Source organism: Pelodiscus sinensis, chromosome 9 (genome assembly GCF_052426305.1).
Source record: "Pelodiscus sinensis isolate ZL-2025 chromosome 9, ASM5242630v1, whole genome shotgun sequence".
Lineage (NCBI taxonomy): Eukaryota > Metazoa > Chordata > Testudines > Trionychidae > Pelodiscus > Pelodiscus sinensis.
Window position 1 is genome coordinate 66184614 of NC_143060.1, and position 20004 is coordinate 66204617.

At 53.6% G+C, this 20004-nt stretch overlaps 1 protein-coding gene across 5 annotated transcripts; it reads left to right on the top strand.

The window, feature by feature from the left end:
• The first annotated feature begins 2049 nt into the window (after positions 1–2049).
• Positions 2050–19068, top strand: LOC102459727 (flavin-containing monooxygenase 4). 5 transcript variants are annotated; one of them, XM_075937030.2, is made up of 10 exons: positions 2050–2308; positions 2491–2551; positions 7342–7536; positions 8767–8946; positions 9471–9633; positions 10354–10499; positions 11086–11285; positions 12524–12876; positions 13258–13330; positions 16078–19068. In XM_075937030.2, the coding sequence occupies exons 3-10, from the start codon at positions 7405–7407 to the stop codon at positions 16514–16516; spliced, it is 1686 nt and encodes a 561-aa protein (XP_075793145.2). In that variant the 5' UTR covers positions 2050–2308; positions 2491–2551; positions 7342–7404; the 3' UTR covers positions 16517–19068. The 5 variants fall into 5 exon arrangements, with proteins under 5 accessions (XP_075793145.2, XP_075793144.2, XP_075793146.2 ...); XM_075937029.2 differs by lacking the exon at positions 2491–2551; XM_075937031.2 differs by lacking the exon at positions 2050–2308 and having other exon boundaries at positions 2315–2551.
• The last annotated feature ends 936 nt before the right edge of the window (positions 19069–20004 follow it).

Here is a 20004-nt window from a genome sequence, read left to right on the forward strand (position 1 = left end):
ATCCCACGAGGCATAACGGGGAGGTCAACAAATGCCTTTGATGTCGACCGCGGCGCATCCAGACTACAGCGCTGTGCCGCCAAACAGCTGATCAGCACAGCGCGGCAGCCATTTTAATGAAAATGAAGCGTCGACTATTTAAATCGCTGTTTCATTTGGGTATGTCTAGTAAACTAATCTACATGGCTCTGGCGACAGCCATGTAGTCTAGACATACCCCAAGACCTTGTCTGCATGAGCCCTGTCTGGACGCCTTTCTTTGAAGAGTGATTTATTTAGAGTTATTGGAAATAGGCTACTGGAAAAGATTCATATACATGGAGATACATCATCTCATAGAGCTGGAAGGGACCTTGAGAGGTCATCAAGTCCAGTCCCCTGCCCGCATAGCAGAGTGAGTACCATCCCCGGCAGGTTTGCCCCAGATCCCTAAATGTCCCCGTTGAGGATTGAACTCGCAACCCTGGATTTAGGCAGGCCGATGCTCAAAGCACTGAGCTATCTTTAGGCATGATTCAGGGACCGGGAGGTGGGATTCTTTGGGCCGTACTTCCGCAGCGGGACAAGCTAGGAGACCATCATTGTTTCTTCTCCCCTAACGTTGGCGTTTGCCAAATAAAAGAATGGGACGTTCAAAGTCCCCGGGCTTCGATAGTCTGCTATTAAAACGCAAGGCCCCAAATCCGGAAGGCCCTGAGATCCCTCCAATCTCTCTGGAGTTCATTGGCACCAAGGTCCAGCACTTCCCAGGGGAAAACCTTTGCTTATTTGCCAGTTACCCGGCGGATTCCTCCATCAGGCCAAGAGGAGAGTAGCTCCTGTCCGTGGACGCTCTGCCCTCTCTGGAAGTCTTAGCTCCTTGAGATCTTGCGCAGTTCACTCACCTCTGTGCCTCCATTTACCGTCTCTTTCAAGTAATAAACCCATCAGCTCCTCCGGGGGCGGCTCTGAATGTATCGAGTTGCTTGCCAGTTCTTCCATGGTTGTGTGCTTCGTGGGCGAACGGGTGGCCCTCTGACTAGAGGGCTAGGCTGGGCTTTGGAAGACCCAGGCTCAAAATCCCCTCCTTTGCCGCGGACCGTGTGGCCTGGATTGAAGGCCCAGCTCCTCCCCAGACTTCCGGGGTGACCTTGGGAACCCGCTCTGTGCCTCAGTTTCCCTCCGTACAGGGAGCTGCCCCAGGGCCCGGCACTTTAAATGGGCCCCGGGCTTCTGCCACAGCCAGAAGCTCCGGGGCCTTAAATCGCCACCACAGCCCCAGACGCTGTGTGCACTGAAGGGCTGGCTGGGGAAGGCTAGGCTCCAGCCCCGCCCCTTCCAAGCACCCAGCCCCGCCCCCTTCCCCAGGCCTGTCAAAGTCTGTCCTCAGCCCTGCCTCTGTTTGCTGGAGAACAGCCCTTCCTGGCCTAATTGGGGCGTGGGGAGGAAAACACAAAATGCTACAGCAACAAGGGCCATGTTAGCACCTCAGACAGACAGATGACCACAGGCCACAGTGCTAGTCAACAGAGTTCAAAATAGCTGCCCTTAAACGGGCAGGCGACCAGGTTTTTGTTTTTTTTTTCCCTCAACAAAAAATCCTTGGTGTTCCTCAAGAACAAATCATTATTGTTTGGTGTTCCTCGGTCTTAAAAAGTTTAAGAAACGCTACTCTAGACCACAGTCCATCTTCTCAGGGATGCAGTCTATTCATTTTCCTCCCTTTCCTCTCCCCCCACCTTAATGCTGACCAGTGTTTCCTGTAAGCTCAGCACTTGGGCGGCCACCAGGATAAATTTGAATGCTGCCCCGCTGATTAGCAGACCACTCGCAGCCGGCAGCCCGTGTTTCTACTCGTGGTGCACATCTGCACATGCCTCGGTGCACAGAACAAAACTTATTCCGCACACGGGTGGAGAAAATTAGAGAGAACACTGATGCAGGACCATATAAATGGAGGGGCTGCTCCCATATCAGCTGCCAGAACTGCAGGAATGCACCTTGTGACTTCGCCTTTTTCCCTTCCCCCGGCCGTAAATATTTTGCAGACCCACTTAATCGGCCTGCATGGATCAGCTGTCTAGGTTGCTATGGGCAGCCATTCAGTCTGAGTGTGGTTTTTTTTTCCCCCAGTGTGAATGGGAACGCCTGTGAATTTCAGCGCTACACAGACGTGGGGGGCAGGGGTGCAAAGGTCACAGGAGCTGTGGAATCCGAGTCAGCTGCAACCCTGCGGACTTCACTCTCTCCTGTAATTTATAACGAGACAAACTTCTCCCGGAACCCGGTCGAATGCAAAACGAAAAAGACACCACCTCAAACCAGAAAGGTGAGTGGCTTTCCCTACAGTCCTTATTCAGGACTGCGTTTGTCCGGCTTTCAGAGATCAAGCTGCCAACTTGGGATGTGTCCAGAGCCCCCGGGTGGATTCTGATTGACAAGTTTGATTTAAAAAGCCCCGGTGAGGAAGTGCTAGACTTTGTTTGAAAATGGCTTCTTGCATATGTACAGAGCAGCGTTTCCGTGTTTAATTCCTCCGTGGAATAATTCTTTGACATGACTTTGGATAAACGTAAGTACCTATTCGTTACTACTCAAGTTCATAAAAGAGAAACCGCTTCACTCATCTGGTATCTTTCACTGCAGCCACTTTCGGGGGCTGGAGGGACAAGTTTTCGAGCTGCATAGAACTGTTCGGCTTATGTTCTTAAAATGACATGCGCTGCTGTAGCTTATCATACGTCTGTGTGTAACTGACGTTTCATACAAAATACGTCCCATTTTCAAAAGTGACTTGGATTCTTAAGAGACCAAGTTCCATTGACTTCCAATCCTATTTAGACTCCTCAGTACCTTTATTCATTTTTCCAAAATGTAGGAGCCTAAATCTGATTGGAAAGACTCAAATAAAACTGTTCAAAGTGTCCATAGCTCCTGTGGATCGGGAAGTAACTAAAGTTGTAGGCAGTTTTCCTTCATATGCTCTGGTGTTGTTTTTTTAACTGCCTTCTAGCATTCTGAACAGCAAACTAATAAACTTCAAACTGAATTTTTTCTCCTGTTCTAGCGCCTCTGGAAGAATTTCCTTAGCTAGGGTCAAATAAATCATTCTGTTTCATATCTCCCTCCTACTGCTGGTTGGACTAGCCAATTTGTTTGACCCCTGGGAAGTTTAGAGTAGGTTTTGAGGCTTTGGCTTTCACTGAGCCTTTGGAAGGTGCTGGGTTAAAGAGATGCATTCGCTACGGAAGAAGAAATTAGCCAAGTTTTAATTTTTTTCCCCCCACAAGGTCTTGAGTAGGTGCAGAAGCAGAGACCCAAACAACTGAGAACATGGGAATCTCCCTTCATTTCATCTGAACCCTGGAATTTTCAGGGCTCTTTTGTAATAACCCCGCCACGCTGGCCAGGGTCCTTATCCTTTCGATCACGGCTCCGTGTGTTCATCCTCAGCTACAGCTTTGCAATTGTACTGCCTGGCCTTCCTTTAAGTCTCTAGGATGGAGCGACCTGCTAGGTCAGCCCTCCACGGGGTCAGTCTGGCTCGAGGTGAGTCCATACTGTAAAGCCGCGGTTTTCAGACGTCTTTTCGCATGACCCAGTTGAAGAAAATTGTCAATGCCGCGACCCATCGTGATTTGACTAGAGTGTGGGCTCCGGGGTGGGGCTGAGGATGGGTTTTGGATGTAGGAGGGGGTGCCAGCTTTGAGGCTGGGGCAGAAGGGGCTTACCTGGAACGGCTCCCGGTGGGCAGTGCAGGGGGGTCGTGGCTCTCGAGCAGTCCCTGGACCACAAGCGGAGGAGATGGCTGTCTCCAACCAGTCACTACCGCCCCGTGGGGCTGTTAGAGGGCAGTCAGGTGCATTATTTAAAGAATGGTTTATTGGGTATGGGATTTTTTTAAAAGACCTTTAAAAAACCCAGTTGAAGGCTGGGGAAAGGCTGAATAAAAATAAGCATAATAAAAAAGCCAAGTTAATGCAACTTCCCGGGCTTTCCACTTCCCTTCACGGCCTGCGTTCCCCGGCACTCTCGTCTCCCGGCGCGTGGCCAGGCACGGTGCGGCGGGAAAGCAGCGTGGAACCCCCCAGGACGTGCAGGTGGCTCAGTGGGTGAGAAACCCGGGAGCTCCGCTGCCCTTCTGGCCAGAACGTTCCTCTTCTGACTCTGGGCGCACAAACCAACACCCAAACTGCCTCAGCAAAGGCAGGAAAGGGTCAAGTGTGAAGCCAGGGGCTGAAAAAAAAGCCCCCGTTTTTCACGAACGCTGAGGGTCCACGAATCCCGCTGGCTGTCAGGTCTCCTCGGCTTAGTGGTATGTGATCTTTGCAGCCGGTGTCTCCTGGATGTGCCCCGGGCCTGGTTGTATTTACACCGGGCCCCCTCCATGCAGAATCCGAGCACCTCACAATCGTTGATCCCTCCAGCCACCCAAACCCCTGGGAGGCAGGACAGCGCTGTTCTCCCCACTGTCCTGATGGGAAACTGACCCACGCTGTGGCTAAGGGAGTTGACCGAGGTCACACAGGAAGCCTGTAGCGAAATAGAGGCTGTAACCCAGCTCTGAGAGAGGCTCGGCTAGCACCCTATGCACGGGGCTGGTCCTCCACTCTGCTCCTTTTGCATCTCAGCCCTGCTCTGCGCCCAGCTGTTCTGGCCGGAAACAAGGGCAGGGGGTTATGTTGTTAGCTCACAGGCTTTTCCATAGGGTCCCCGAGGAGTCCTGTCTCCTCAGGCAGAAGGCCGAGCACATTATCCGAGGCGAGCCAGCGGTTCTTCCTTAAAAACAAGTTGTCAAGAGAGCAGGGGACAAACGGAACGCCGAGGGAAACACTCAGCAGCTGGTCTCTCAGCCCCCTGGATGGCCTGCTTCCAGGGGCAGGGACAGGAACTGGGGAACGCCCTTGGAAGCAAAGATGCGCCTGTGCTCCACGCTGGTCGCAGCGGACGGCCTGTCCTTGCCGGTGTCTGGCCGTGCGAATGGGTCTCGTTTTACGTGGGAGGGAAGCCCCGCTATTCCAGTCAGAGTCTGTAACTAGATCGTCTAGTCAGGCATCCTGGCTGGCTAACAACCTCTCTCCCCGTCCCGCCTGTCAAGCCAGGCCCGCTCGTCGCAGATAGCCGCCTACGCCGGCGGAGCGGTGCTTTGGGGGAGAGGACGTCCCCGTTACAGGCCCCGCTGCTGCTCTCTCACTTCTCCAGTCACTCCCAGCGCACCCTCCAGGCAGCTGGCTTCCTGCTGTCGCCGCTCCTGAGGCGAATCGGCCGTTTCCCCCACGCTGAAGTGAGGGCGCCAGGGTGGGTGACCACCCCCGACAGGCCCGACGCCCCCCGTCCTCCCCGCTGGGAATCTGTGAGCTGGGTGCGCACGGTCCCCGCGCGGCCGCGCCCGACGCCTCGTCTCTTTGCAGCAGGAGCAAAGTCCTGAGAGAAAAAGGGATGAAACCGTCGCCTGCGTGTGTCCGTCTTGCCTAGCACCTGCCCTGCGGGGTGGGGAACCTAGTGTCCGCGCCTGCCAGCCCCCCGCTGGACCTAAGTGGGGCAGGGAGATTTGGGCCGGCTCTCCCCTCAGGAGGAGAAAGGGGGCAGGCCGGAGAGGACTCCGGAGCCTGAGACTGACAATCCTCAGGGCCGCTGGGGAGGGGCCGTTCTCCAAAGCAGCCAGCTTGCAGGGTGGGGAGGCCAAAGAGTGAGTCAGGAGTCTGGAAGGAGGGCTAGGTGGGGGCCCTGAGCAGAGCCAAGGAGCAATAGCTGGAGACGGAACAGCGGCAGGGAGTGAGGGGGGCCAGAGCTGGGCCGGAGGCAGGACGGAGCTGGAGGGGGAGCTGGAGCAGCCCGGAGCGGAGACGGGGCACACGGAGGGGGAGCCAGGGCTGAGCTGGCCGGCCCTCGGCGCTGGAGCAGAGAGGCAAGAGCGACAGGGGGCCCAGCAGAGAGGCGTTGCCAGACACACGGCCTGGAGGGACGGAGTCAGAGGTGGGCGACAGGCTCGCGCCAGAGACTGACCCGCGGTGCCGCGAGGGGCTGGGAGGGAGGCCCGGGCCGTGTCAGGAACAGCTGTTTGCAGGGTCCCCCAGGCCCAGTGGCGGCTCCCTTCTTCCTTGAGCCTCTCCCTTCCCATTGCTCTTTCATGCATTCAGTGGAAGGAGCAGGGAAGCGGCCGGGGAGGAGACAGGCCCCGGCGTGGGGACACCTCAGCCCTGTGCCGAGTGACCGCGAGCGCAGGGACACGGCCCCTCAGGAATTCTGGGCCCAGCCTCGTCGCCGTTACGAGGACTCTGCTGCAGGGGAGCCTCCGGGGGAGGGCGTTGGAGCCGAGCCGTTGGCTAGCTGATGCCACCAGGGCAGTGCCGAAGCCAGGGAAGTGCCCCTCGGACTTCACTTCCCCCGGCGGGTGACTGGCTCTCGGGCGGGTGCCCTTCGGTCCGACCCCGCGAGCCTCCCTCTCACGTCCCAGCGGCTGCCAGACGGCAGACTCCTCCTTGGTTGTTTATCCGGGGGGGCTGTGCTGGGTCAGAAGAATGGCCAGACGGGGTCAGACCAAAGGGCCACCCAGCCCAGGGTCCTGTCTGCCCACAGTGGCTAATGCCAGTGCCCCAGCGGGAGGGAACAGAACCGGGAACCATCAACTGATCCCTCTCCGGTCTCCCATTCCTAGACTGCAGGCACCTTTCCTACCCATCCTGGCTGACAGCCATTGCTGGACCTAACCGCCATGAATGTATCTAGTTCTTTTTTGCACCCTGTTAAAGTCCTGGTCTTCTCAACATCCTCTGGCAAGGAGTTCCACAGGTTGACTGTGCCCTCCGTGAAGAAAAACTTCCTTTAGTTTGTTTTAAACCTGCTGCCTATTGATTTCAGTTGGTGACCCCTGGAGACCAATAGTCCACCTAGCCCAGTGTCCTGTCTGCCGACAGCGGCCGATGCCAGGCGCCCCAGAGGGAATGAACAGAACAGGGAATCATCCAAGTTGATCTGGCCCACGGCAGTCCTGTTGCTCCTCCGCCCCCTCCTCCTCCCGGCCAATTAGGATCTGGGGGCAGGGGGAGTGCACAAAATTACCTCCGCCCTGCCAGGAGCATGTAGCAGGGTAGGAGTGGGGCAGAGGAAACTTGGTGCGCGCCTCTCACCCCCAGGCCAATCAGGGCTTGGGGGCAGGGTAGCGCATAAAGTCTCCTTCCACCCTTCCAGGGCAGCCCACCCCTACACTAGGGACACCGTTCCTCCCCAGCCTGGCTAACAAGTATTGATGGGCCAACCCTCCACGGATTTATCTATCTTTAACATCAGAGTCGCCTTTGTCTGTCACTGGGCTGCAGAAACTCCGCCGACTTAACCCTTTGTTTCCCTGCCGTGCTCCAGTTGGACTCTCACGAGGCGAGGCGCTCCCGGGAAGGACGCTGACTCTCCCCGCTGCAGGGCAGGATGGTCCGGAGCGTGGCGATCGTCGGCGCGGGCTCCAGCGGGCTGTGCGCCATCAAGTGCTGTCTGGAGGAGGGGCTGGAGCCCACCTGCTTCGAGCAAAGTGACGACATCGGCGGCCTCTGGAGGTTCACGGTGGGTGGGGTTTCCGTTCCTGCTGACGGTCTTTAGCCCTGGAGCCGGCCTGCCTGCCCGTGCTTTGACTAGTCCCATCGTTCCCATGTGCAGCCAAAGAGACAGTACCCATGTGGGCGGTGGGTGGAGGTTGGGCTGCTGGGGGCAAGCCTCCAACCCTGCCCCAGCCCCACCCCTTCTGCCCAGGCTCCGCCCCCAGCCTCTCTGCCCCCATTAGGCATTCTAGGGGAGGAGTATGGGTGGGGCCAGGCTGGCAGTTTTGGAAGGCAATGCCTTCTCCTGCCTAGCATACCCGCCACCCATGAGTACCCATGAACCTAGGCACAGTTTTCAGGCTAGGGACGACAAGAACGTCTTGGCACGACAGAGCCTCCATCTCTGGCACACCACTAGCTACTCTTCCCCAGGAATTCGGGTGTGTCCAGTCCTCCGGTAAGATCATTCCTGAGACGGGGATATAAGGAGTCTGGGGGCCTGGGCTTGTGGAGAAATTGACCGGAGTCGCTACTGCAGAAAAATAGCTCCCCACGTGGATACGCTGATCCTGGATTAAGCATGTCTGGTTTGGCTCTGTTCTGGGTCTGTCCCCCGCCTGGGTTAGCTGAACCCACTTTGGAAGTGGATTGAGTGAAACCAGGATAGGCGCTTGGGGGCCCCCGCCTTTTGCACTCGCTGTGTCAGAGTGGGGGCCAGCCTTGCGAGCTCTCTGCTTCGGAAAGAAGAGGCTCCACGTAGGGCTTGTTTATGCTATGGAGAAGACCAACCCTCTGGAGGTTGATTGATTTTTCTAGTGTTCAATTTAGGGGGTCTAGTTAAGACCCGCTAAGTGGAGCCCAGAGGGCGACCCGTCGGCACCGGTACTCCTGCTTGTTGCAAGGAGGAAGGGAAGTTGATGGGAGCGTTTGATCCGTTGACCTCCCGTGATGTGGATGGCCCAAAAACACGATGTAAGATAGGTCGACTCCAGCTACGTAATGAATGTCGCTGGAGCTGCGTATTTTAAGTCAACTGCCCCCTTTGATGCAGACCAGGCCATAAAGAACTATGCCAGAAGGTCTATAGCCCTTTAAATCCACCCCATCCCTCACTCTGAAATAACTTCCCAGGGTAGACAAGACCTGTGGCCATGGCATGGAAGGTCTCATGGGCCAGCCGGCAGTTTCACCCCCTCCGACGACCCAAGTCGGGTAAATCCCTCTCCATCGGTCACTGTTTGCACCTTTGGCACAGGAAGCCGGGAGGATCAGCGTCTACCGATCTGTGATCACCAACACCTCCAAGGAGATGATGTGCTTCAGCGACTTCCCCTTCCCGGAGGATTACCCCAACTACATGACCCATGCCAGGCTCCTGGAGTATTTCAGGCTGTATGCCGACAACTTTGACCTTCTCCGGCACATCCGCTTCCAGGTAGGAAGGGAGGCGAGGGTTCGTGCGTGTGCAGTCGCCCGGGCGGCAAAGAGAAACCCAGGAAAGCTAACTGAGCGTTGCGGCTGACGCGCCAGGTCTTCAGGACTGGCTGAGACATGTTGGGTGCAGGACCTACAGGACAAAGATGGTTTAAGTCACCCTTGTACTCCCCTAATCCTTGAAGTAGCCAGGGCCGGACTGTTCCCCAGTGCTAGTGGAAGGAGGCTCAAGGCCTGGGTGATGGTCACATCCCTCACCTAACACTTTTCAACTCCTTAGTCTCACTGTCCTGGTGCAATGGGGCCAAAGCAGAGATCTTGCATGTTAATGGATGAAAGAAATGTCTGTACCTCCAGGCCTACCCAGAGAGGCCCAGAACCCCAAAGGTGTGTCAGTGCCCAACTCCCAGAGGACTGTCTAACTCTCAATGGGATTTAGGAGCCCAGAGACTGTTGAGGATGTGGCTCTAACCCGTCCCACGCAGAACCTAATGGTGTTTTGCTTTTCATGTGGCTTCCCGGCAGACCACAGTACGTAGTGTCAGGAAACAGCCAGACTTCTCCACCACCGGCCAGTGGACCGTCGTCACCGAGACTGGTGGGCGGACCGAGTCGGCCATTTTTGACGCTGTTCTGGTGTGCAGTGGCCACTATGCAGAGCCCCATTTGCCGCTGGAGTCTTTCCCTGGTAAGTCCTGGGTTCCCGGCAGACCCGCTGGCCGAGAGCCGCACGGAGCGTGGGTGAAACTCCCCCCGGCCAAGCTGTCCATGGTGGGACGAGTTCCAGCATTAGTGAATATGGTGAATTCACATCTGGATGGAGCAGTTGCTGTAGTAAGCGGGTATTTTATCCTCCAGGCCTTTCGGCTCCTACCTCCCTGTTGAGGTTGCCAACAAGGTCACTCATGAGCCTGTGCTGTGCGGGGGGTTTAATGTGATGTGGGTAAAGCATAAGCTGACCAGAGGGGTCCCGGCTATGACAGTGCTGAGCAGAGCCAATACGCAGCTTCCCAGACCTACCAGGAGACAGCGTCTGGCTTTGCAACGAACGACAAAATCAGCCAGATGCCTCCCCCATGAGAGTCCCACCAGGCCAAGTGCCCTGCCTCCCTTTGGAAAGCCCCCAAGGATAAATCAATTGCCCTGCAGCGCTCGCAAAGGGGGGATTCAAAAACACAGCCTCTCTTTTTTTTCCAGCACCAGTAGGTGTCACTGAAACTCAATGGCAAGTGAGCACTGTCGCCCTTGGGTTCTGTTGTGATTGCAATCAATGGATTTGCACATGTAGGCACCGTTCACAAGCATTTGAACCGGGATTCTGTGCTTTCACAGAAATCACCTGATTCAATGAGGCCTTGTCTCAGTGGGGCAGACACGTTTCTTTAATGGCTCCCGGCTTCCTCCCCAGGTATAGAAACCCGCTTTCAAGGCCAGTACCTGCACAGCTGGGAGTACAAAGACCCCGCCCGTTTCCGCGGGAAGCGAGTCCTTGTGCTTGGCGTTGGGAACTCCGGAGGAGATATCGCCGTGGAGATCAGCCGGGTGGCTGCGCAGGTACAGCCCTGGGGTGCTACCGAGTGTCCACGTTCCTCAGGCACACCCGGTGTAACAGTTGGGGTGGGTGTAACAATCGGACGGGCTGCAAGCAAAGGCCGATCACACCTGGTCTCCACCTCCTCCGTTCCAGCTTGTCTGTCTCCAGCTTAGCAGCCCAGCACGGTGCATCAGGTCCCAGGTGTGCCCCAGAATCCTACCCAGGAGTCTTCTTTGAAAGACGGGGACGGCGCGGTGTTGCAATGGTTTTACTGATGGTCCTCCACTCACGAGCAGGGCCCGGACCTATTCTCCGACCCACCCCCCCAACTCAGCAAGCCTGTCTGGATGTCTTAAAAAAGTCCAATGACTGCCCATGGAAAGTGCCGCTGGAAACGTGCCAGGCGACATTAGCAAATTAGTTGCATATTGGTTCATCCGGCGCTTGGTTCCTTGCCCCTCCCTCCTTATCTTGGGAAAGTCTCTGCCCTTTCCTGCTGAAGGCCTCCTAGCAAACGTGCAGGGTGTGGTTTGAGCAATGAGAACAACCACAGAAAGAACCCAGATTCCCAGGCCTTAGATTTCTCCGGCCTTAATTATTTTCCAGGTGTTCCTCAGCACCCGAAGTGGCACCTGGGTGATTAGTCGTATCTCAGACCATGGCTTCCCTCTTGACATGATGCTCACCACTCGTTTCCACGCCTGTCTCGAAGGGCTCTTCCCATCAGCCATCATGGGACGGCTAAAACTGAAGAAGTTCAACACATGGTTTGACCATGCGAATTACGGTTTGATTCCTCAGAAAAGGTGCGATCCTTTCTTTCTTTCGTTCGTTCGTTCGTCCGTCCGTCCGTCCGTCCGTCTAGACTACATGCCTCTGACGACAGAGGCATGTAGATTAGACTACCAGGCATAGGAAAATGAAGTGGCGATTTAAATAATCGCCGCTTCATTTAAATTTACATGGCTGCCGTGCTGAGCTGATCAGCTGTTTGTTGGCTCAGCGCGGTAGTCTGGACGCTCTGCAGTCAACATCAAAGGCATTTGTCGACCTCCCAGGTATGCCTCATCCCATGTCGCCAGAGGCATGTAGTCTAGACGTTCCTTTCCTTTCCTTTCCTTTCCTTTCCTTTCCTTTCCTTTCCTTTCCTTTCCTTTCCTTTCTTTAATTTAAGGATTTAGTACATTACCCTACAGAAGGCAGGAGTCTAGCTCAGGGGTAGAATTAGGTGATTTTTTTTATGCAAATAGTTTTTTTACTGCAAAAATGCAAATTTGGGTGAACAAACTAGTTGTTAATTTGGGTGGAATTTGACAAATAGTTTTGGCCGAAAATTTTTTAAAAAGCTATTTTTTTAAAATCAAAATGTATTTGCTTTGGCATTTCCCACTTGACATGTTTCCAGTTTTGGTTTGGGAAAGTGGTTGTCTTTGGAAGGCATGTAGATTGAATAAAAGAAACACGTTGCAAACATTTTTTTTTAAACCCCAAACTACAAATAGAATGAAAACAATTGGTTGGGGTTGAACAAAACAATTTGTTCAATCCAAAATGGTGCTTGGAGGGTTTGGGGGACGAAGGTTCTTTTGCTGAGAGAAAACTTTGGTGAGCACTTCAACCCGAAACAAGTTTTTCTTCATTTTTTGACCCATTTACCTCCACACTGAAAAATAAGTGATTTACCCAGCTCTGCTCAGAAAGCTGACAAAGACTCTTTAGCATTAAGGTCGCTGGGTCACATTCATCCTAGATCAGTGACAGGAACTTAGGTTCACGACAGCTCTGGCTCTGGGGTTTTAACTGCTTCTGCTTGTCCATAGACCAGATACGGCTTGGGCAAACACTGCAAATCCCCCCCCACACACACACACGTCCCCTATCTAGACACCTCCCTGTGTGGTCTGCCCCCCTTAGCTCTGCCACACCTCACGATCCACTGTGGTGGAGACAGAATTCCGGCTCCAGCGCCGTTCTCGGTCACACAGCACGTCTGGGCCAACCCTGCCCTCAATCGCTCTCGCTCTCTCTCCCTTCCGTGCGCCAGCCCGATCCTGAGCTTAATCGTGAACGACGAGCTGCCCAGCTGCATCCTCTGCGGCACCGTTGTGGTAAAACCGGACGTGGAGGCGTTCACGGAGAGCGCCGCCATCTTTGAAGACGGGACCATGGAAGAGAACATCGACGTGGTGGTCTTTGCCACCGGGTACACCTTCTCCTTTCCTTTCCTGGAGGAGTCTGTCCGCGACGCTTGCAGGAGCAAGTACACCCTTTACAAAGCCGTCTTCCCGCCCCCGCTGGAGAAACCGACGCTGGCCGTCCTTGGCCTCATCGAGCTCACGGGCTCCATCATGGCCGGGACGGAACTCCAGGCTCGCTGGGCCACAAGTGTCTTTAAAGGTAGGCAGATTGGGGGCGGGGGAGGGGGAGAGTTGTCCACGCTGCAGCTGTAATTCCTAGCTCACACCGACCCCCACAGGCTGGCTTGGATCTAGCTCGGGGGGGGGGACCTGTTTGGGGGTCGCAGGCTGCCGACCCACAGGAAAATCAGTCGGGAGCCGCGCAGAAGTGAGAAGCCAAAAAGCCCCACATTCCCCTCACGCACCAGAGGCGCAGACTAGTAGAGTGGGTGCCCCCCCACACACGCGGGGGTGGGGCCAAAAACGAGCTCAGCCTGTGGGGGGGAAGAGGGGCTGCCGGGAAGTGGGCGAGCGGCTTAACAGGCCTGAGGGATCAGCTATGCAAAGAGCTAGTCCGCTCTCTGCTTTCTCTTGTTCCCAGGGCTCAATCCGCTCCCTCCTGCAGGCCAGCTGGTGGCTGAAGTTGCCAAGAAGCAGCAGCTTCTAATTAAACAGTACGAAATGCTAATTATTCTATTCCATACTAGATTTGCCCTGCTCGCTCGGGTCCCTCAGGGCAAGGGGCTGGAGGTGGGGGGAGCAGGAGTCAGGGCAGGGGAGCTGGAGGGGGGGGTGCAGGAGTCAGGGCAGGGGAGCTGGAGGGGGGGGAGCAGGAGTCAGAGCAGGGGAGCTGGAGATGTGGGGGGTGCAGGAATCAGAGCAGGGGAGCTGGAGATGTGGAGGGTGCAGGAGTCAGGGCACGGGGGCTGGAGATGTGGGGGGTGCAGGAGTCAGGGGAGGGGGGCTGGAGGGTGGGGGGTGCAGGAGTCAGGGCTCGGGGCTGGAGATGTGGGGGGTGCAGGAGTCAGGGCAGGGGGGCTGGAGATGTGGGGGGTGCAGGAGTCAGGGCACGGGGGCTGGAGATGTGGGGGGTGCAGGAGTCAGGGCACGGAGGCTGGAGATGTGGGGGGTGCAGGAGTCAGGGCAGGGGGGCTGGAGGGTGGGGGGTGCAGGAGTCAGGGCTCGGGGCTGGAGATGTGGGGGGTGCAGGAGTCAGGGCAGGGGGGCTGGAGATGTGGGGGTGCAGGAGTCAGGGCAGGGGGGCTGGAGGGTGGGGGTGCAGGAGTCAGGGCTTGGGGCTGGAGGGTGGGGAGTGCAGGAGTCAGGGAAGGGGGCTGGAGATGTGGGGGTGCAACCTGCTCTTAAATATCCCCAGAGATGGAGACTCCACAACCCCCCCAGGCAATGGATTCCCGTGTTTCACCCCCTGACAGGCAGGAAGTTTTTCCCTAATGTCCAACCTGAACCTCCCTGGCTGCAGTGGAAGCCCCTTGCTTCTTGGCCTGTCCTCAGACATTAAGGGAAATAATTGTTCTCCCTCCTCCTTGTAGCCCCCTTTCAGGTGCTCGGGGTCTATTTGATCTGCTGCAACCCTCAGATTAATGTTTCCTCTAAAGCAGTGGCACCATCTTGTGGCTAGAAAGAACTGGCGGCTATTTCCTGTGCCTGGCTCCCTCCTGTCTTCTGGAGGAGAGGAGCCAAGGGCCGGTGCCAGGCGGACGGAGCTCTGCCTGCAGGCCGTGTTCAGGAGACGGGGGTAGAACAGCGCATGTCGCATCCTACCTTGTGTTGAGTCAAGCCAAGGCTGACAGGATTGCGGGGGTCCTCTAGCAATCACAGCCTGGCTCACACAGTGACCACACCCGCCTTCTGGGGGTCCCTCAGCTGACCCCGTTTCAGTCCCAAAGGAATTTCCTTTCCTTACCCCGCCGGCGCAGCGTTGGGCCCTGGTGCTTTCCTGGCGGTGTTGCAATTCTCACAGCTTCCCTCTCAGTTGCTGGAATTCGGCCCGGGGGAAGGCGTCCGGAAGACAGGGTGCCCAACATCTTCCTGTGGACTGAGAGAACCAGGGAATAGAGACTCTTCCAATGACCTTGGCTTGGGCATTGTAGACTCTCAAGGGCAGTCGGTGATCCCGTGGCTAGGGGAGGTAAGCCCCACCAGCCACACACACCAGAGACCATGCTCACCCTCACAGGCTGCTGGCAAATTCCCCCCTCCCTGTCCCAGGGTAGCACCCCCAACCTCTCCCAGCCCTGGAGCCCCAGGGAACCGGTGGGCGGCGCAGCCCCTACCCAACTACGTTGAAAGCATCACTGCGCTTGACTCAAGTGAGGAGCAACCTTCCGGTGAACTTTGCAAGCCCTTCGTTAACTCTAGCGAGCAAACACATCACTTGACAACGAGACTAATGCAGAAGGAGTGAGGCTGGGGTCCCAAATCCTGTTGACAGTCGCAATCACTTGTGTCTATCTCACTGCCTGGTTGCTGGTTCAAATTACGATCGAGTTCGTGATCAAGATCAAAACTCACCTAGCTAAGGGCTAACGCTGAAGAACTCTTGGGAGCACTTTAAAGACTAACAAACCATGTCGACGGTATCATGGCACAGCCCACTTCTTCGGATGGACCCAGGGAAAAGAAACTTGTGAAGAATTTCACGAGGATTTCAACAACTTCTACCCCATCATCAACCTCAGCCTGGACCAGTCCACGCAGGAAATCCACTTCCTGGACTCCACAGTACAATTAAATAATGGACAAATTTCCACCACCTTCTATCGGAAACCCACCGACCACTACACTTACCTTCATGCCTCCTGCTTCCATCCCAGACACATTTCTAAATCTACTGTATACAGTGGTCATCTGAAGAAGTGGGCTGTGCCCACAAAAGCTCATGTACATGTTTTGTTAGACTTTAAAGTGCTACCAGACTATTTGTGTTTTTTAAATGTATCGTGTACGGACTAGCTCGGCTGCCCCCTGAAGCTTTTGAACTCTTGTGAGACGAGTCGATGATCTCAGGCTAGTTCCTAACGACCTGGTGACAAGTGACCTAAGAGAAGCAGGCAGGCAGACGAGGGCAGAGATGGTTCCTTACGTTTTTAACTCGCCTCACAGAAGAAGCCTCTTTGGGTTTGTAGCCCTTCTGTGGATTTTTCTTCTTTCCACTGCTCCCATTGCGCGAGAGGGTGGCCACACCGAACCAAGGTGAAGGGCATAAAATTGATGCATCTTATGTGGATTATGTTTGGGGTGTTATTCTAGCGCCATTGCTTTAATGCAGTCGAATACCTGGTTTGCACTTCCAACCATTTGCTCAGCGGGGAGTTTAGTACAAATCAGGGAAAAGGGAAGCGTTTTAGTGTTGGGTTTGCGCAGAAACAGGGTAACCTCTTTATTTTACTTCCTAATCAAGGGGTCTTGCCCACAAGGAGAGCAAAATCAAGATGAGTTACCTTGGCTACATGGATGAAATCGCATCGTGTGTCGGTGTAAAACCCAATGTGCTGCTGCTATTCCTGACGGATCCCAAGCTGGCCTGGGAAGTTTTCTTTGGCCCATGTACCCCCTGCCAGTATCGCCTGACTGGACGAGGACAATGGGCTGGAGCCAGAAACACCATCCTGACCCAGTGGCACCGGGCCCTGAAGCCCTTGAGAACTCGAGTCGTAGATGATTCTTCCAACCGCTCTTCCGTTTTCCGCTGGCTTACCGTTCTTGGCCTGCCTGTACTCCTTTGTGCTGGTTTAGTTCTATGTGACAAAGTAGGTTTAGGGGCTATTCCCAGGTGGAAAATGGGCTTTATGAAAGGAGGCTTCCAAGCAGCTTTTGTAGGTTCTAAGCTCTGCCGCTAGACAACCAGAACTTCCATGGCCGGAACCATTCACCAGCTCCCGGAAAAAATCAAACCCTTCCAGCCCGGCTCCTCCCCATCAGATTGACACCGGAGACCACCACTGGCCTCGACAGTTTGAGAATACACATACTCGCTCTCCAGCTGACATGAAGTTAGTCCTAGGGCCAACCATTGGCTGAAGAAGCTCTGATAACGCGTAGCCAGAGAGAGAGCAACGGAGATACAGGGATTACTAACCCAATCAGTATCTCAGATCATTACAGCTCAGATTTCACCATTGACCCTGCTTGGTTACTGATTGCATGTTGTTCATCTTGGATTGTAAGGCTGCTTCTGTCTGGTGCGGAGAGAAGTTGTGTAAGTAGGTTTCTAATCATTGGGGAAACTGTCTTGGTAATGGGTGAGATAGTTCAAATATTTGTTAAGTCCTTGTTGGAAAGTGTCGAATTTTAACATGAATGACAGTTCAGAGGATTCCCTTTCAAGTGCAGATGTAAAAGGTCTTTGTAGCAGAATGCAGGTGGTTAAGTCATTGAGAAATAAAAAAGCAAATTGAAAGAGCCAGACGAATACCTAGAAACCATCTACTTCAAGACAGACCCAAGAAAACCAACAATAGAACACCACTTGTCATCACCTACAACCCCCAACTTAAACCTGTCCAATACATTATCAAGAAACTACAGCCTATATTGGAACAGGATACCATACTCAAAGAGGCTCTGGGAGACAGACCCATAGTCTCCTATAGACAACCACCTAACCTCAAGATGATTCTTACCAACCACCACAGGACATACCACACTAATACCAACCCTGGTACCTTCCCTTGCAACAAACCCCGTTGCCAGCTTTGTCCACATATTCATTCTGCTGATACCATTATTGGACCTAACCAAGTGAGTTATAAGATCAAGAACACATATTCCTGCGCATCCAGAAATATAATCTATGCTATCATGTGCCGAAAGTGTCCGTCTGCTATGTACATTGGACAAACGTCTCAGACACTTCGCCAAAGGATCAATGCCCACAAAACAGATATGAGACAAGATCACAAAGAGAAAACAGTTTCTTGCCATTTTAACCAGAAAGGACACTCTCTCAATGACTTAACCACCTGCATTCTGCTACAAAGACCTTTTACATCTGCACTTGAAAGGGAATCCTCTGAACTGTCATTCATGTTAAAATTCGACACTTTCCAACAAGGACTTAACAAATATTTGAACTATCTCACCCATTACCAAGACAGTTTCCCCAATTATCACCTCTAATACCATTAACTCACAAACATCCCACTCTCCCTACCTTTAATATCAGCAATTCACAGACACTTACCTTCCTTCCTCCCTCTCCCCCCCCCCCCCGCATCCCCCTTCTGTTCTGCAATGTGATTTGTCCTTTTCATATTTGTTCATTTTTTTTAATTGTATCCTTTGGTATATATGGTTGTGACTACTTTCTTCCACTATTTGATCTGAGGAAGTGGGTCTGGCCCACGAAAGCTCTCATCTAATAAACCATCTTGTTAGTCTTTAAAGTGCTACATTGTCCTGCATTTTGCTTCAACTACCCCAGACTAACACGGCTACATTTCTATCACTATTTTTAAACCAGGCTTCTGATTTATTTGAGGGCCCAACTGACAATTTTCAAATATTCTTGGTTGGCAGTTCTGTGTGTATGTAAATCCTGCAGTCGAGTGATTCAAGTAAAACACCAAACATGATGAGAATTTGTACAAGCTCTCGTCAGCAGTGCCAGCATCTTGCTTCATTTGCTGGCTCACTTAAAGCCACAACTCCTGGAAATGACTGTGAGAATTCCAGATTTCATTTGAAAATTTCCGTATGGCTTTGCCTGCCCACAATTCTTGCAGCACTGTAGCTATAGCGGTTTAATTATGTATTTTATCTTGAGTTCAGTCCTGTGCTGTGTCCTCTAGGCCATTAAGACGATACAACTTCCTTGTTTGGGCTCGGCTATACCAGTACAGATTATTCCTGTGCAGGAAAGAAAATCCACTATACTTCTATAAGGCCCCTTAGCCACAGTTTTCTATAGTATTAATTTGGATGGGGGATGTGATTTTTTTTAAAAAGTATACAGTATATTCATACCAGTTACAGCTACTAGTGTGGAAGCTGTTATATTGCTGCTAAGTCTACACTGAAATTAGTTATCTATGGCTGATTCATGTCAGCTGACTCAGACGGGAAGGTCTTGGGATAAGGGGATGTTTAATCGTGCTGTAGACTTATCCACTCATGTTTCTGCCCTACCACTTGGACTTTTCCACCTACTTACCACCTCTCGGCAGTATTGTCTTCAAGTCGTCATTGGCAAGTCCAAATCGAGTCTCAAGTCACTACAGTTCAAGTCTCAAGTCGAGTCTCCAGTCCCGAAAGTCACTTTTGAGTCAAGTCCCAAGTCGAATCTCAAGTCTTAATTTAAAAAATGTCAAGTCACTTTTGTACAAGCCATCGATATTGGCATTTTCGGACAATTTTTTCACCAAGTCGATTTAATAAAATGAGAAAGTCTCAAGTCGAGTCTCAAGTCACAAATAATGAACCCAAGTTGAGTCTCAAGGCCCCTAGGTGACTGAAGTCGGACTCGAGTTCAAGTCGTGGGACTCGAGTCAACAACTCTGCCTCTCGGATCCTAGAACTCAGGCTTTAGCCCGAGCCTGAATGTCTGCACTGCAGTTAAAGAGCCCCTTAGCCCTAGCCTCATGAACCTGAGTCCACTGGCACGGGTAAGCCGTTGGTTTTCAATGGCAGAGGGCTTCGTTGCCAGCTCTCGTCCTTGCAGAGAAAAGCTTGGCAATGTCCTGAAGTGCATCTGACACACTCACAACACGGAAGGGAGGGGAGGGCCCACTGATGGTTTAAATTCTCACGGGGTGCGTCGAGACTGGCAAGATTTCGTGCAAAAGCCTGTCTATACTGGCCGCAAGAATTTGCGCAAGATTTTGTAGTGTACCAAATCAGTGCTTCTTGCTCAAATACTTTGATGCTCCCACTCAGGCTTAGCCCTCTTGCGCAAGAGGGCCAGTGTAGACAGGCAAGTTAATATCTTGCGCAAGAGAGCGTCTGTGCTGGCACGGATGCTTTTGCGCAAAAGATGCCTTATGCACAAAAGCATCCGTGCCAGTGTAAACGCTCTCTTGCGCAAATACTTTGAAGTGGAAAACTTTTCCGTTAAAAGTATTTGCGCGAAATCATGCCAGGCTAGAGGCAGCCACGATGGTTAAGGCACTCTCCTGATTTCCAGATCCTGGCTGGTGGCAGGCTGGCCTTACCCTGCCAAGGGGTGCTAGCCCAATCCAACACCCCCCCGGGCAGATTTGTTACCCCCCGGCAGGGGCCAGAGGAACCAGCAAGGCCATGGCCCCAAAGCAGAGGCACAGCTGATCCTGCTCCGCCTCCCTGGCAGGCAGTTCCCGCAGGCTCCTGCAGGTGGCGCGCTCGCCTCGGCGGA